We start from the raw sequence: 16,922 nt of genomic DNA, 5'->3' as shown, positions 1-16,922 counted from the left end.
GTGACAAAGCCAGGGTTGTGTGAAACACTCAAATCTCTGGGAAATGTCTTACTAAAATTCAACTACTGGATAAAAAAAGAGAGCCTTTGGTGAAATTCTTCCACTATCATCATCTCTCAAGTAGCTGTGGGCGGAATTGTCCAGCCATGCAGTACAATAAGAAATGGATAGTTAGAACTTCAGACAAAGTTCACTGAGCAATTACTATGAAGTTTGGAAGTGCTTCCAATAAGTGTCATGTTTTAAAAGCAGCTGCTCATGTTTTACTTTGTTTTTAAAAAGAACACATACACCTTTTCTGAGAAAGTTCTTTGAAACAAGACAGCCTGCCTCGTGCGCTCCCTCCACCCACAGCTGCAACAAATACTTGCTGGCAACAACAGAAAGCAAATGTCCCTACTCTCAGCAGCACTTGCACCCTTGACAGGTCACTTCTCAGAGGTAAACCTCTTGATCATCTACTTGATACATTTAGAAATGGGTGCCGGAAAAGACAGATAACATGTAATTCAAGCCAGTATTAAACCTGGCTGAAAACCGAGGTTGGTAAGAATTACTTTTTCCCTTGTTTTGAAATCTGGTTCCAATCTAGGGAAAACCAAAGTCCATTTTTTTTCAAAGTTCTCAGAGGAAAAAAGGGCCAAAGGCTCCAGAATCGTCCTGGGAGATTTGTGTTGTAGGCAGTGCCAATATTAGTACCTGTGCTGAGGAGCTGGAAATCCTGTGCTATACACATCATAAATCCGAAAAATAGAGCTGTTGACTTACTCCCCTTGTAGATGACAGGTGGGTAAATTCCTGTAAAGCTACAAGTCATAGTGACCAGTGTAGAGATAAAAAAAAGGCAATATGAGATCTATCATCCAAGTCCCCAAAACAGAGACTAAGTGATACCACGGCAAGAGCACAGGCTGACACTGGCTGTCTGAGCAAAGGACGGTTTTAACTATTTGGATCACATCTGGGTTCACAGGTCTTTGTGAGTAGCCACGCAACCTTGCACAATGAGTCAAATAAGGTGCGATGACCTCATTTGGAAATCTAAGGATGTAATTTAAACCTTGCCTGTTTGAGTTGTTTTATATTTCATTCCAAAAGCCTCAAGGTTTTTATCAAAAGACTGAAAAATCTTGAATTTCAGGAGACAGGAGTACAACCCTGCAATTCAAAAGCTGGAACATTTCTTGATGCTGGAAGTGGTGCCTTCCTGATAAGAAATACAAGAAGCAAAGTCCTTACGTATACTTAGGAAAGAGGGGGGAAAAAAAAGTAACACAATAGTATTACTGAGCATGAATGATTAGAAAGGCAAGTTCATGTCAAAGACGACATTGCCAGCAGAGATAACAGTCTTATTTTATCAGCTCCAAGTGTCACTTCAATGACCACAGTTTCAGGGAACCGTTCACAGTAAATAAGATACATATATTTGTATAGTTTTTGCAGGGAATAGTTGAATTTACAGGGGTCCTATCCAAGATTCAGAGCAGTATTGAGAGGCAGTGTCCCAGAGCCTAGGGAAATGTTAAGAAACTACCATTAGAGAGAGAGAGTTGTCAGACCCTGGCTGAACAATTTATTTCCTTGATAAGATAAACATTTTGCTACTACATGACAGTATCTTGAAAAGAGTTGAGAACCTACGGCTAGTGTGCACTGAAGAAGGCTAATTAAAGTGCCAAAATGTTTTATGTGAGGTTTTCCTTTGCTAGCTATCATGTTCTCCCTTTTCCACAGGTGAAGGCAGTAAGAACTCAGTGTGACAACTGCACTAATGCAAGGCAGCATCCAAGCAATAGAAATATATTCTCTGGGGTCATAATTCACTCTGCTTTGCTTTATCATATCTTCACAAGAAAAATCCACTTAACAGTCAGCAGTCATCAGTCATCTCCTATTACATAAATTTAATTTTACTTCTGGTACCATAATTCATCAGTCACTATAAGGGAGCAGCACTCCAGACAGTACACTACTGAATTCTGGCATATCACTTGCCTGGACAGGATCGGCACAGAAAAATCACAACAATATTTACATGAATGAGACCTAATCAATCGCTTCCTTTGCCTTTTAGAAACTCACAGTTGTTTAATCTAATCTAGTGAGAGTAAAATATACAGGTTGAAGGAAGAAATCTCTTCAAGACAATGCTCAGCCTAACCTGGTGGACAACTCTATATGCATCGCCTTTCACAGAGCTCCAGAAAACAGAAAGATTTCTAAAGAAATACTCCAGATTCTGTATTTTAGTGACTACCTGCTTTACAATCCACTTCATATTCCCATGATGATGGTCTCCCTTAGCTCTATCATAGCCAGAGTTTACATCATACCTTCCAACTTCCTTCACATCAGCTACAATCTATCGCAGCCATTAACCATTGGCAGAGTGACTTTCTGTTGATGAGTGTTTTTCTATTCAGTTCACTCCCTCTGCTCAAGCACTGCCTAGACTCCAGTCCATAGTGAGACATGTTTTGACCACACACAAGCACTGCTGGGGGTCAACAGCTCTTGTTCCTTGAAATTCCTCCAGTGCTGCTGTAGAATGTGTCTTTTGTGCACGACTCAATACAGAACTCACTGGCAGAGATGGGAAAGGCTGAAACTCGGATCATGGGATGCACACATTGTGCCATAATAATGCCAGAGGGATAGAGGGCTTGGATTACTAGCTGTGTAAATACTTTGTAAGAGCCCAGAAATGATTTAAAAAACCCTAGTACCAAGGGTTCAAAGGAAAAAAATGCTTCAGGAAAGTGAAGTACATAACTGAAAGCTACAGAATACTTTAACAGCATTGAAGAGAGACAGAGATCTGCTGTATAGCTTTTAGTTCTGATTGGTACATCAGTCCCCTTGCTGAGAAACTAAGTAGACATTAAATTGCCATCTCAGTTTTAGCGAGAGTGCTCTTGTTAGTAAAATTAATGTATGCATTTGCCTTATAGTACTGTTTTTATATTCTCTGTGCCTTTAATTCCCTCTCTGAAAATGGGAATATCTCTCATTTTTATCTGCACTTTCTGTATTTGACAAAGTAACATTTCATATCGACACATCAATTTTTAAAAATGTTTTCCCTTATGTTAATGTTGTTATTTCAAGATTTCAAGGGGATTTTCATTGAAAGATTGTTACTATTTCATTATTTTGTAGCACATACTTTCATTTCTTTAACTGAGTGTTTCTAAGTCATTCCACCTTTGAGAGGAGCCTTATGCTTGCTGCTGATTCCAGGCCAGTCTGAGACCACAGAAAAGAAGAATCTTATTAGCACCAAAACCAAAGAACTCTCTGGTGAGATTAGCTTTATGACCCAGGCAGAGCTGACGTGCAATGCTGGTAGTAGCAGGGATTGTGGTCCCAGTGCTAGCATGCTCCAAGGGGCTAGTTGAGTTCCACTTTCAAGTGGCTAGAGAGCTGGGCTCATGTGTAAATACAAATTTGCAACTGGACCCTGCTCTGAAGTGCCTCTGCCTTCATATCAATGCAAACCACTTGGAAATCCACCTTTTATTTGCAGGATCCATGTCCTGTGATGGGGAGAGCAGGGCACGTACTGTGCAGGGCTGTTAGGTCATCTTTGCGCTAGTGTGAGGGAGAAGACTTTTGCCTCAGTGACATTTAGGGAACAGCGCCAGCCATCAGCAACCAGGAGCTCCCTACTTGCCCTAGTCATGTTTCCAACTCCCACTGCTGGAAGCAACTGGCTGAACTCCAGCTGATGGGATCAACGATTTCAGAGAAGGGAGTATTTGTAAACTTCCTCCTCACCATACATACTTCATTTCTTTACAAGCTGCCTGGTCAGAGTGGGATCTTTGGCTTTTCAACTTTGGTTTTAGGCATTTTAATTTCAATATGTAATTTCCAGATTAATTTATGCTGGGAAACAATGACTGACCACTTCATATCGTATATGTTGATGGTGGTATCTAATAAACATAGTCATTTTCCTTATGTCCTCCTTGTGAGGTACATAACAGAACAAGTTTCTTTTACTATTAAGTGAGTGGGCATTTCCATTTGGTAATTCTATTTTTTTTTAAATCAGTACATATTAACACTAGGCAACAGTTCAAGGAAATACTACCTATTTAGAAAAACTTGCAGCATGTTGGTGCAGAACTTTATGGAGTTCAAACCCAAAATGATTAGTAGCCTCAAGGAAGAAAGTGGGAGATCAGGGCACTTCTCATATTGGTGTTATTTGGAAAGGAAACTTCCAAGGAACTTGGAATTCTTCTTGACGAAGAATCGGAAGCAGTACTTCCTGCATCAGATCCTAACTTCTCCTTCAGTAACACAGGAAGAAAACTATTTTGCCTTGATTAGAAGCCTTTCAAGGAAAGAGAATCTGCCCCTAGGTGACTTGTTCCGACAAGCCTTAATTTTAAAGTCTCCTCTCCTATACCAATTACCGTCAATTAGAGAAATGATTATTCCCAGGTTTTCTATAATACCATCAATGTGGAAGAGGTCAAGATCTCAGTCTTATGACTGCTGAAAGATGATCTGAGTCCAGTATCTAATAGAAAAGATAAAAGTATATCATGTATATTTATTTTTAGATAGTAAAAACTTTTTGGTTCACATTTCAGAGCTTTTTCCCACATCCAAAAACAACAGGAGGAGAGGAGAACTGCTCTCCTCAGCATTCTACAAAGGCCAACAACAACAACAACAAAGCTATTATAAGATGGACCAGAATCGCCAGAAACAGCTGGTTTACAAGCCAGTAGATCAATGGGCTTAACAAATGAGAATGCCCTGCATGCTAGCATTTTCTTTATGCAATTGCCCACTGCTTTGAATCCAAATATAAAGACTGAAATCCTGTCTGCTGTGAATTGAATAGGGCAAGGACTTCTCCCTAAGGAGAGATTTTCAGATAGCATGCTGAAGAGGCCTTACTGTATAGAACAAAGCCGTCTAGTTTGCCTTTTGGAAAAGGGTAAAGAAGTTTTGCATGGTAGGTTACCTAGGACCTGACTTGGATTCTCATTGGGATTTACACTTACTATCGTAGTATTCATTATCTACTGATTCTTTAGCACTGAGTCCAGTTCATGAACCCACTTTTTTCCTCTAGATAACACTTTGCCATATGACAATTCAAATAATTCTTTTTCAGTGTATGAAATATTTTAGATTATAGATTACATATAGAAAAAGTAATAGACTGGAAATCGAAAAATAAACATTTTATATGTTCTCTTTTTCTTTCCTTTTATGAAGGTGCAGACCTACAGACGTTACGTGAAGTCTGTGTTTCTACTATATAGTATTTAATGAAAATTAAATGTTTGAGCCCAGGGATAACTGTATTTTTAAGAGAGAAAAATTCAAGAAAATTGAAGATATTAAGGACTAAGATCCACATTTCAGAAGCTAATTAAATAAGTATTTAATTTAAAAGACAGGAACAACATTTTTTTTTTAAATAGATTTGGACATTTTATTTTTTTTTTCAATCTGGAGTCTCTCATAGTCACCTGACAACTCTGCCTGCAGCCAGGAAAGCCTGAATATTTAAAGACTTAGTAATACTTTTGGAGTCAGGCATATAATCAAGAATATTTTCAAATGAGAGTCTGCTCTCTCTAATCAATCTAGTAAAGATTGCTGTGAATTTCCTTCAATATAAAAAAGAAACTCTGAATTTGGGTCTGTATCCTGTGTTGGGACAACACAGAACAAGGCTGTAATCAATGTACAAATGTAACTCCTGTCCCTCGCTCTCTCAGATTTCTAATGCAAACAAGAAACAAAACAGATAAGTGCAATGTGCCATCAGATGCAATTTGTGATGGCATCCAACACGTGAGTGACAGAGCAGAACTAGGACTCAGCTCTTCTTGCTCCCAGTCAAGTGCTTTATCATCTGCACCAAATGATCCCCTGATAAATGTTATGACTAAGTTCAGCTGCCTTGATCAGCAAAATCCTTGGTGAATTTACAGTGCTGTTACCTAATTCCCACTTAATAACAAAAAACCTTCTGCCTTTTTAGGAGTTTCAAATGCAAATGTAAACTTTGCTCTAGGGCTGCGCCATGATGAGAGATGAGACAGAAATCGCTACTTGCAACCCAGAAGGAGCTGGTTCACAAAGAGGTTGAAAGAAACACACACGACTTGAGGCACAAGGAGTATTATTAAGAAGTGCTACTTGAAATTGGGAACCTTTGAGAGGCTGTGGTTTTCTCTGTCTAAAATGTTGTTTGGTATTCTTGTCTGAACATTCAACTAATGCATCAGGTAATCGTTGGGTGTAATAATAGCAAGATTTAGGGAAAGGACAAAGTGTGTCAGCTAACTCTTTGAATTCTTCTGCCTTCGGAGAGTAATATCAACTCTTAAAAGTTACTTGAGAATTGTTTCTGGCACTGAGTTAATACATAGATGGTCCCAGTGCAGGATTAATCTGCTGCTATCCTGGCACACAGCTAGCACCGCAAAGGGCTCTGCGTGTGTTTGTAAATGAGGCTGCTGTGAACAGACAGAGTTTTTAGAGGTAGGAGCTCTTTCTCCGGGCTCCTCTGGATGGAGATATCACTGGGGCACACAGAGAGGTCACCCACGGAGGCTACAGCTGTGAAAAAACTCAGAGCCTGAATCTGAACTCCTGGGAATAACTCTGCTGACTATGGTGGAGTAAAGTTGGCAGGGAGACCACTACCTGCTGAACACACTACCTGCCGGCGCTGTAACCAGTACCACGTGACTTAGTTACAGCACGTATGTTACAGCGTTTCCCAAGCACTGTCAACTGTGCCAAGAAACCTTAAGTAGAGAGTATATGGTACAGTCGTCCAGTGCTGATAACTCAGTACCAGTCTACGTGAGAAGATAAATCTTCCCAGTCCAACGAGATTCATTCAGACTGTCCTAGAAGATAAGCTCAGCTACACACTGGAGGAAAAAAAATCCCCTTTTAAAGTTGGAGAGTAAAATAACTTGGAAAGACAATGAACTGTTTCCATGTAGTAAAGTGTCACCCCTAGGAGTCTTGGGTCCTTGCAGAGCTTTGGGATCTGCTAACACAGAGACCCCTTATAGCAGATGGTAATACATGCTAAGGGCTTTGTGCAAGCAGCATAAGAGCCAATGTTTGAACTGAGACTGAAGGCAGGTGTGCCTCCATGACACTTCAACAGGAAGCAAGACATCCCAGCTCTATCTGTCATTAATTTGGGAAGCATTGTACAGAAAAACTGAGAGAGAATTATAAAGCGATGCAAGGAGTTCATTTTCCTTGGAGCAAAGACACAGTAATGCAGCACTCTAGGGGCTAAATTCTCCACAGTATTCTGGCATTAGCATCAGTGACAATAAGGAAACTGTTCAGCAGGAACTGCTTCTCAATCTAAGGATGATACACTAGTTGCTTAGATTCAACAAAGCACATACAAGTAATATTTAAGGTTTAGCTGTACACTGGAATTTGTTTCTATTTGTTGAATATAGATAATGATACATGAACACACCGATAGCCTTAAGTCAGCAAGTGAACCTACCCACCTCAGGAAAGTCAAAAACATGACACAACCCTAGAACTGATTTAACCATTCCCCAGTGGGAACAAATCTTTCCTCTATGATCTGGTGCTCCATTTCTCTCATACGCATTCGCCATTCAGTTCCAACAAGGTTTTGGATAGATATTCCCGTAACTTTTTCCACTCTTGCATCCTTAAAGCAGCTGTTGCCATGATGGGCTGTCTTTCAGGGTACAGCCCGATAGTTTCCTGTGCCGTTGGCACTATAGATCTAGTATGCAGCTACAGCATGCAATACAGAGCATCTTACCTATCTACCTTGCCTATCTACCATACTTCATGCAACCGAGTCAATGAGCTTGGGGCAAATGAACAAAGCTTATGCGAATGCTTAAAATTAAGCATGAGCTCAAGTACTCTACTAAGTCAGGGCCTTTCTCAGGAATGATAAATGTGAAAAACATGGAAAAGCAAGGCAAATCCATGTGGATTGAAGACATGAGAAAACACTTCTTTGACATCGGGCAAAGTATTTGCATACATTACAGTGGCCTTTGGATATGAGGATTAATACTTTTCTAACGCACATTATTGGTCAAAAAAGCAAACGCATGGGAACACGCCTTTAAGATAAATACAACAGGTGGTCTTAAAGATAATTTATTTGCAATTAACTCCTATTTCTGAGTCCAGCTTTCAAAATAACATCTGCACTGAACCTTACTTGTGAACTTTATGACCATAAAATTGAACTCTGATTTTGTAAAGAGACTCTTCTACCTTGTGTAAGTGGCATAATCAAAGCCCTGACAAATAGATAAATCCATAATGGTGCTGCAGAGTTAATCCTTTTGCAAGTTACGCATGATTTCAAAACAACACATGAAGAGAATATGGACATTCTCTCAGTGGATATGAGAAACCCCATCAGTGTAGCTAAAGTAAATTATTACTAACAGCCCATTTACTTCTACCACCAACTGCTAATTCAGCTGAAGACCACAGTTGGAGGTACGAGGGTGACAAATTCATGTCAGGCATCCTAGTGGAGCTGGGAATCTGGACTCAGATTGTCTGATAAGCAAAATGACAAGTACATACGTGCCGAGAGTATGCAGCATTCCAACAGAATCTAGCACATCCCAGGGCCATCCATATGCTCCACCATATGTCCACGAGGAGAGGGGTCCTGAATCAGTTTCTGGAAAGCGCAGGTCTCCCAGGCTCTTGAGATACCAGCCAGGATCCCAATTTTGCTGTATTAATTGGTGTGTAAGCACCTGTATTCCCTCCAGCAAACTACTGATTTTAGCTCAGAGGGCAAATATGGAACATAACCAACTGTTTGCTGATTCAGAAGCTGGCTCCCACAGGGCAAGTTCTACTAGGGAGGAGAAGGTTGCTCTGGGCTGTGTTTCTTCAGAGCCAATTCAACCTCTGTATATTAACCACAAAGAAGCTGCAGCAACAGAGGTATTACCGTGTAAAACAGCAGTACTGACGAGCACCTAGAAACAGACTGGATTTTAATAGCCCAGCACAGGGGAACACAAGTTTTGGCTCAGTCAGTAGAAGACAGGTTGCTTTATTTTGCCTTCTATTCTGCTCTTCACTTGCATATTTCTGGGGACAAGTAGCTGCACTGTATTTTCACATTTCAGTCCTACCTTATCGCTGTCCACTGTGTTCTGCGATGTCCTGGATGCAATGGAAATGGTGTCAGGTTGACTGCTGCCATCTCCTTGGCTGTCTGCATCATCTACTCCATCTCTGCAAAAGACATAATAGGGAAACAATGATGCTTACTTAACACACCAGCTTGGAATGTGCACAACTTTATAGGTGGATTTGAGAAGTGCTGAGTCAGCATGCCAGAACTAGCTTTGTGCTAAAATTACCCCACCGATGCAGCCCATGTTGCTATGTAGCTTGCAATTTAAAATTATATCACCCTCAACCATAGGGTTGGGATTAGCACATAATCACAAAGTTTGTTGCTAGAAACTGGACAGCCATTGCCTGCGTGTTTACAGCATAGAAGACTCTGGTGTTCCGAAATAGCTCTGTAATGAGGGTGTCAGGCAGAAATTTTCCTTCAGTTAGGTTTCTGCCTTAACCAAAACCATTCAGTCCAGGATACATGTGACACTGAAGGAAGGGGTATTTCTCTTGTCTCGCAGGAACCACGTCTTCAGGAATTTAATACTAAGCCATAAAAATGATAGCCAAATAAACATAAAGACAGTGTAGAGCTCTACAAATGTACCTCTAGGAGTTTGCTAACAGAGAGTATTTTCTTCCCTTTTGCTATATAGATACAGTTCTCCTAAATTTTTACTAGTCTTTCAAAATAAACACTTAAATAACACAAAACACATATTTGAGAACAAAGATAAAAACATTAAGATCCCCATTCTGTACTAGAAAATTCTTGTATTGGTGCATGTCCCCCAGGAAGAAACGTTTGGATCTCTGCCTTGCTACAGGTCTCCTGGGTGACCTTGGTTACTCATATTTTGGATGCCTCTGTAATACAGCCTGAAGTAAGAGAGTGATAAAACTTCATGAGGAAATGGAGATGCTCAAATTACAGGTGGCTTTTGAGAATGCCAGCAAGACAGCAAAAGAACAATTCATTTTCTATAATATCTATTTAATCCAGGATTCAAAGAAGTTGACAAAAAAATTAATATTACTTCACAGGCTGAAATGAGTCTGTATTTGATGATGAAACACAGATTCTCCACTGTATTATTATATTGTCATGACCAGCTGTGATTTTCATTGTCAAACAATTCAAAATGTCAAACGGGAAAAAAAAAAATCTGTTATTACTCAAATGTGAAGAAGTAAATTCTACTTTGGAAAAGAAACCTTGGACTCTGCAGAATTGTTTACTGTTCATTTCTCTCTAATACTTTGGAGTACTAAAATAAAAGACCTTTATATGTATATCATAGAAAAGCTTTCTAGCTACTTTTGCCAAGACAACATATAAAAAGCAAAAATGATGAAAACTGCCTTTGACTGTAGTAAGAAAAAGTAAGTGAATCCAGGAAAAAGCCCACAGGCACTACACTGCTGTTGGTCGAGAAAACACTAGTGATTTCACGTTGTATGGAATGACTGAGGTTACCTTCTACTGTTGTTTCGCTGCTTTGCTGGTGTCTTGGGGAGCTGAATTGGCTCTTTCAGAGCTCCTTTCAGATGGATAATCCTTTCTTGAATGACTTCCCGGATATTTTTGATCCACTCCTGTTTTGTTTCAATACTGGATGCCTAAAGTTCCACAAGGCAGAAAGACAGACACTTTAACACATTCCCAGCATGTCACCTCTTATGTAGAAGAATCGTGGTTGGCTGATGAAAATGCATGATTAACTGTTTCTCCTCTCTGCTGTATTGTTTTAGCTGCTGGAGTACCTGGTAAACCCAGAAGAACTGAGGGTGTTTTCACTAGACCTACTTGGCAAGCAACAGCAAAGCAGCTAAGCTCTGGATAAATGTATTTAATGCTGGCAATACAGCACACACTGTGGAGGGGAAATAGGTTATCTGTGCACAGCTGGGATTTTCTCAGACAAAATGACTGTAACATGAATTCTCCGCTAGACACTCACTTGACAGAAACGCCTGTCAGCTCAGGAGGTTTGAAGATTAGGTTGATTGTTGATAAGCCTAGTGGCAAAGGACTAGGAGAACTATACCTCCCAGCCAAACACCCAGAGACGTGCCCTGTGTCAGCGTGCAGCTGCTCAACCCAGGTTGCAAGAGGAGATGCAATTTCAGCCAGACTGTGAACTGCACTGTCTCAATTCATACTGGGGCCTTACAGCTGAATTGCTCCTGATGCAGGCATGACCCCACTGACAGACACAGAAGCCATGCAAATATGAGAAGGGAAGAAACTGACCTTTCATTTAGTGCTTCCAAGGCCTGAACTAGCAGCTCTAAACGCAAAGAAAATAAGCAGAAAAAACTTACTTTCAGCACTGTTTTATTGTCTGAGGATGGTGTTCGTCCAGACCACAAAGCAAATTTACAGGGATCTCCTTCAACGTGTTCAGTCACTCCCAGTTCTGAGGTCTAGTGTGGAGGAAAGATGATGAGAGATTTCATATATACGAAGCCTCATGAGTCTAGAAAACTGCATATTTGTAGGGAGAAGTGTGGAGGCAGGGACGGATAAGGGAGTAAGATCTTGTCTTTGCTTTGCTATACACAGATAAAAGAAACAGAAAACCAGCAGGGGATGGCAGGGAAGTGAATGGCTTGAGTGATCCTCCTTGAATTTCCCACCCACCCTTCACATCTCAGTATCTTAAGCCTCTCCAGACTCACTGTGAGCTTGGCTTCCAGGTGAGCCCCGCAGGGCCCAGAGCCAGCCCTTCCAGGTGGCATGAGTATCCCCAACCCAGCAAGGGGACACGTGAGCCGTCCCCCAAGCTCCATCTCTACCTACAAGAAACACAACATCCAGAATATTTTCTTTGCAGCCACACCTACCAGTAACTTGTTCTTGTAAACATATTTTGTGTGTCCTGAAGAATCTTTGATCTCTTTGCTAAACACCAAAGAGATTTCAAAGAGAAACAAATGCCTCTCACGGCCTTTCCGAATGAGAGACTTGGGATCCCACACTTGGAAGGAATCCTGAAGAATCAGCTCTCCCTGGACGTCCAGGTTCTCATCAAACCCTAAAACCACAAAATACATGGGCTTGTATTTGTTCTTGGAACTAGTAATGCCCAGGAACACCAGAGCAGTAAGGACTTAAAATAAAAGGGCCTTTCTCTTTTTTTTAACTCATATTCTGAAAGGACGTTAATGGATATCCATTGGCCCAGTGAAAATATTTTTCTTTTTTTTTTTTTTCCTACTGCAAAAATATAATTATTTCACCAGAGGCAAATACATCATATGTGCTAAATGAGACTGCTGCTAAGTGTAGTAGTAATTACTTAAAGGTAAACATTACAAAGGCTTCAGTGGCAGTCACTGTACACAGAACTGCAATGCAAGGAATCTTATGCATGTCAACGCAAATTCAGAGAAAAATAACGTGCAGTGGTTGGAAGTGCTCTGTCATACCATGATGCCTTCAAGCATGCTAACCCAACCTTCAAGGGCCTGTGAGTTCACAGCAGTGGCATGGGGGATCTACATTTATGAGAGTGAATCAGCATGGTGGCTGAAATGAGCTTTCCAGAAGGAGTTTCTCATCTTCCAGCTGCATGTCAAAAACCTTCACATGGCTAAGGATCACAGCTTTCCCTCCTTGAAAGCTGGAGAGGGACTGTTTACAAGGGTATATGGTGATAAGACAAGGAGCAATGGCTTTAAACTGAAAGAGGATAGATTTAGATTAGATATACAGAAGAAATTTTTTACATTGAGGGTGGTGAGGAACTGGAACAGGTTGCCCAGAGAAGTTGTGGATGCCCCATCCCTGGAAGTGTTCAAGGCCAGGTTGGATGAGGCTTTGAGCAACCTGGTGTAGTGGAGGGTTTCCCTGCCCATGGCAGGGTGGTTGGAACTAGATAATCTTTGAGGTCCCTTCCAACCCAAAGGATTCTGTGATTCTATAACTGGGAGGCTTGAAGGAAAAGGGAGTCCCTAGCTCAAGGTGTCAGCAGCTTCTGGGCCACACTTCTCTTCAGAGCTGGGACTGCTTCTCCACCAGCACAGCTGGCTGTTGCTCATGTCAGATAGCCCTGGGAGAGCAGCAAATGGCCCTGGTCCCTGCTCCAAGTATTCAGGAATAATATTTTATTCAGAAGACAACTGTCCGAGTGCTTTTCGACCCTAACGAAGTCATCTCTGCTTCTTTATTATTGCTTGGTGTTGGTCATCTCCTGAGACAGATTATCTGGGCATTATTTTGGAAAATCTTGCTTTTCACCAGATACCACAATTAAAACCGTCTTTGTAGTGTTTCTACTTATTCTGGGTCAGTTTGCCCCCCTGCAATTTTAATCACCTGCTCTTAATGTGCTGCTTAGCTACTGGCACCACTTCCTTTTTCTTGCCTGTTTTAGTACTCTTCTTGCTTCCTGGTTCTGACTCAAGCCAAGATGGAAATGATTTTCCCAGGCTAAGAAAATGCCAAGAAAGCACCTCTGTCCAGAATGAAAAAAGCCAATAAAAGACTTAACTTTGGGGCAATAAAAATATTTTTTTCTGTAATTATGTTTTTTTTTAATAATTTTTTTTTTTTTAAAAAAAAACATCTTTGGGGCAATTATACTAACATTTTGAAATACAAGCTGTTTTGACTCAGAAACCCAGAACTTTTTCTTTTGAAATGTTGAGACAGTATTTAGAAACATTTTCATCCAATAATCATTACGGCTGCCAGCAGCTAAACCGATACTCTTCCAAGAGGGTTTTTTTTGTTTCATTAAATAAGAATGTTTTAACAAAATATAAATATATATACATCGTATATGTGTACATATGTATACACACACATATAAATACATATATACACACACATAAGAGCTAAACAGAAAACCAAAACTTACTAGCCAGTCCTTATTTTTCCAAGACTTTTAGAGAAATATTAGAAATGAGGCAGAAAGTACCTGAAAATTACGATCAATCAACAGTATTGCTACAGTCAACCTATACTAACTTTCTACACAAGTTACAAGAAGGCTTCATTTATTGGCGGGTCCCTCCCCTGCCCCAGCCACCTGCCCATCTGCTACCTTCCAGCATGCTGACGTGCATTGCGTCGTTGGCCTTCTTTGGGACACTGAGCATCACTTCCAGACCATCTTTCAGTTCCCCTTTGCCCTCCTCGCAGCAGGTTAGCAGTTCCTAAGAGGCAATGCAGAACACCTATAAACAAACTGACCGACATGCTGGCTTTATCTCAGATTGGTTTTCTTGGCAAGTAGGACACAAAATTGCAACCACTTCGCTAACAGTGGCAGCAGAAAGCTGAACTGCATCAAACCCAAAAGCTGAACATGCTCACAGATAGTGGGAATCAAATGGGAATGGCTATAAGCAAGACAATGTATTGTCCTCTTGAGTGAGACTCTGCACGTAGCGGGTTTCTGGGGATTTATGCCTGTGCTGCAGTCACCAGTCAGTTCAGCCACGCCAGCTGAGTTGCAGGACCACTGCCCAATGAGTGCCTGCAGTGCAGGCAGGTCTGGCAGTGTGCTGTGCCCAGGGCAGGGAAGTCCCTTCAGGAAAGAGTCACCTGAGGAGGAGACCAAACGGATGATGACTGAAGGAGTGTTTTAGCCTTCCCATTAGCAGATGGTTTGTGTAGTGCAGGCTTGCTGTCCCACAACACTCTCAAGACTATGGTAAACCTGCGTGTTGTTTCAGTAAACCAGTCAAAAGCACAGATTTGTCAACACATTGAATGTACCCAGTAAGTACCTTCCTAGTACAGCACATCACTCCTTTGGCATATACTCAGGAAGCTTTACAGAGATGCAAGTATCATATCCAGTCTTAGCTTTTCCAAGTCAGAATCTGTATCTTATCTCCCAGATATTTTTTCTTCTCTAGTTTACTAGTTTTGAAGTGAAGAGTGCTGGTTAAGTTAGATCTAAAATTCACCTACTCACAAGATATTGCAAAAACCTGTAATCAATTTACAACAAACCAACAAATATTATTTCACTTCGAAGTCTTTGCTTTGCATATGAAGCTCTTCCCTGTTTGTCAAACACAAGCATGTTAGCTCCCTAACAGAATCTAATGCCAGTGAAAGAGTCTCAGTAAAGAGTCAGTGAAATTTCCTAAAGTTCATTACTGCTGTCACTGAAGCCTTTAATCAAAATATTATACATCACAAACTTAGCAAGAAGGAAAGTAAACAGTTCTGTCATCCCTTCAACTTCCCTTTCCCAGTTCTCACTTTTTAGGGTTAAATCCTTTTGGATACAAAAATACCCAATTGAAACAGGTGCTCAGTTTTTACAGTTTGTTTGTTGCCTTTTTTTTTTTTTTTCTTTTCTTTCTGTGAGTCTTTTCCTTTGAAACACCCAACCTGATTTCACATTTTGTTGCCATGCTCAGGCCTGGGAAACAGGAGTAGCAGCCCAGCAGCAGCTGCTTACAGGTCATGAACAGGTAATGAAGCAGCTCCCTTAAGAATACGTTAACTCATGACAGCTGTGAACTGCTCTGCATGAGCTGATTTGGGCAGCTCACTAAGGTACCTTCAGTAGGAGTTGATATTTTGTGATCCTCTGGACAGGCTTGATTAAATAAGAAGAGATAGAGTTGGCCAGACCGTGTCTTTGCTGAATTTCCTAGAAGACATAAAACCAGCAGTCAGTCATGGAAAACTATTAACCCCCTGCCAGACAGAACCACCCATAACTAATTTTAGCTCTGGATCTCTGCACTTTTTTGTTTAGTTTTAAAACTCTCTTTAAGCTCCCATGCAAATAACTGGTTTCAGAGAGGCCGGCAATAAACTGCAGAGTCCCCCTAAGGCCACTGGCACTGCAGGGGCCCTGTGCAAGTCGAGCTAAGGCTATGTCGAGTCAACTACACAGGCCCCGATTCAAACATGACTTATCTGTCACGTCCACGGGTCTCTCCTAGCTATGAAGGCTTAAACCAGTCTTAACATTCAATTAAAATGGAATGACATTAAATTGAATTGGATGCGTAGGGTGTAATTTAGCAATCTAAACGTAAGCATCTAGTACCATTTGAGAGCCCTGGGGTAGCTGAAGTATCCACATGGGAGTGACAGGTCTGACACAGTGCTGACAGACCTATGCTGTTCTGCGGTGGCAGCTGGGGGCCAGGAGAGACACCCTCATGATACCTTTCAGAGCACTGAATACTGGTTTGTCACCTGAGTCTCAACCAAAACATCTATGCTAGTCAATGTGATGTGCTCAGGAACTTCTGGAGACATTGCAGATGGGCACCTGGTGAGGTCTGCAAAGGGCCCAGCTGCCTCCCTCCAACTGGTTCCAGTAGGAGTTAGGAGCTCCGGAAAATCCTACAGGACTTTAACGTACATATTTAGCTGTCTAAAAGAGTTCAAACTCATGTCCTACAGGAGCAGATTTTCTGATGAAATAGAACAGGTTGGAATTCCTTCTGTCTCTGCCAGGCCCTGGGCATGCCTCCCCTTGCTCCTGGCCATCAGGAAAGCCTCAGTTCCTAAGGAAGCAGAGGAGGAACAGGATTTATCTCCAGCTACTGGAGGGTAAATTTGAGGCTGTAGAGGGACGAAGTTACAGAAGATGAAAGGGAAAGAGCTGCCAAGAATGGAAATTTTCCTTCTGTATAGAGTCTAATTTTCTGCTGAGTACTATGGAGGTTACCGAGTTTTTCAGATCCGGTGTTTATCTTTATGCTGGAATGGAAAAATAGCCACTTTTTACACAAAGTGCCAACAGATTCTTTTTTTTTTTTTTTGTACTAGG

General features: G+C 41.1%; 1 protein-coding gene across 3 annotated transcripts in view; it reads right to left on the bottom strand.

Annotated features, from left to right (window-relative positions):
• The window catches only part of KALRN (kalirin RhoGEF kinase), a 536,138-nt gene that overhangs the window by 130,745 nt on the left and 388,471 nt on the right, over positions 1 to 16,922 (bottom strand). For all 3 annotated transcript variants that reach the window (XM_086615857.1, XM_086615858.1, XM_086615859.1), the window contains 6 exons: positions 15,693 to 15,785; positions 14,217 to 14,328; positions 12,013 to 12,203; positions 11,491 to 11,592; positions 10,643 to 10,785; positions 9,174 to 9,276 (listed from right to left, as the gene is read on the bottom strand). In XM_086615857.1, coding sequence (XP_086471983.1) covers positions 9,174 to 9,276; positions 10,643 to 10,785; positions 11,491 to 11,592; positions 12,013 to 12,203; positions 14,217 to 14,328; positions 15,693 to 15,785 — 744 coding nt within the window. The remainder of the gene's footprint in view (positions 1 to 9,173; positions 9,277 to 10,642; positions 10,786 to 11,490; positions 11,593 to 12,012; positions 12,204 to 14,216; positions 14,329 to 15,692; positions 15,786 to 16,922) is intronic.

The sequence above is a fragment of the Tauraco erythrolophus genome, chromosome 8, assembly GCF_009769465.1.
Source record: "Tauraco erythrolophus isolate bTauEry1 chromosome 8, bTauEry1.pri, whole genome shotgun sequence".
Lineage (NCBI taxonomy): Eukaryota > Metazoa > Chordata > Aves > Musophagiformes > Musophagidae > Tauraco > Tauraco erythrolophus.
This window is presented reverse-complemented; position numbering and strand designations above follow the sequence as displayed.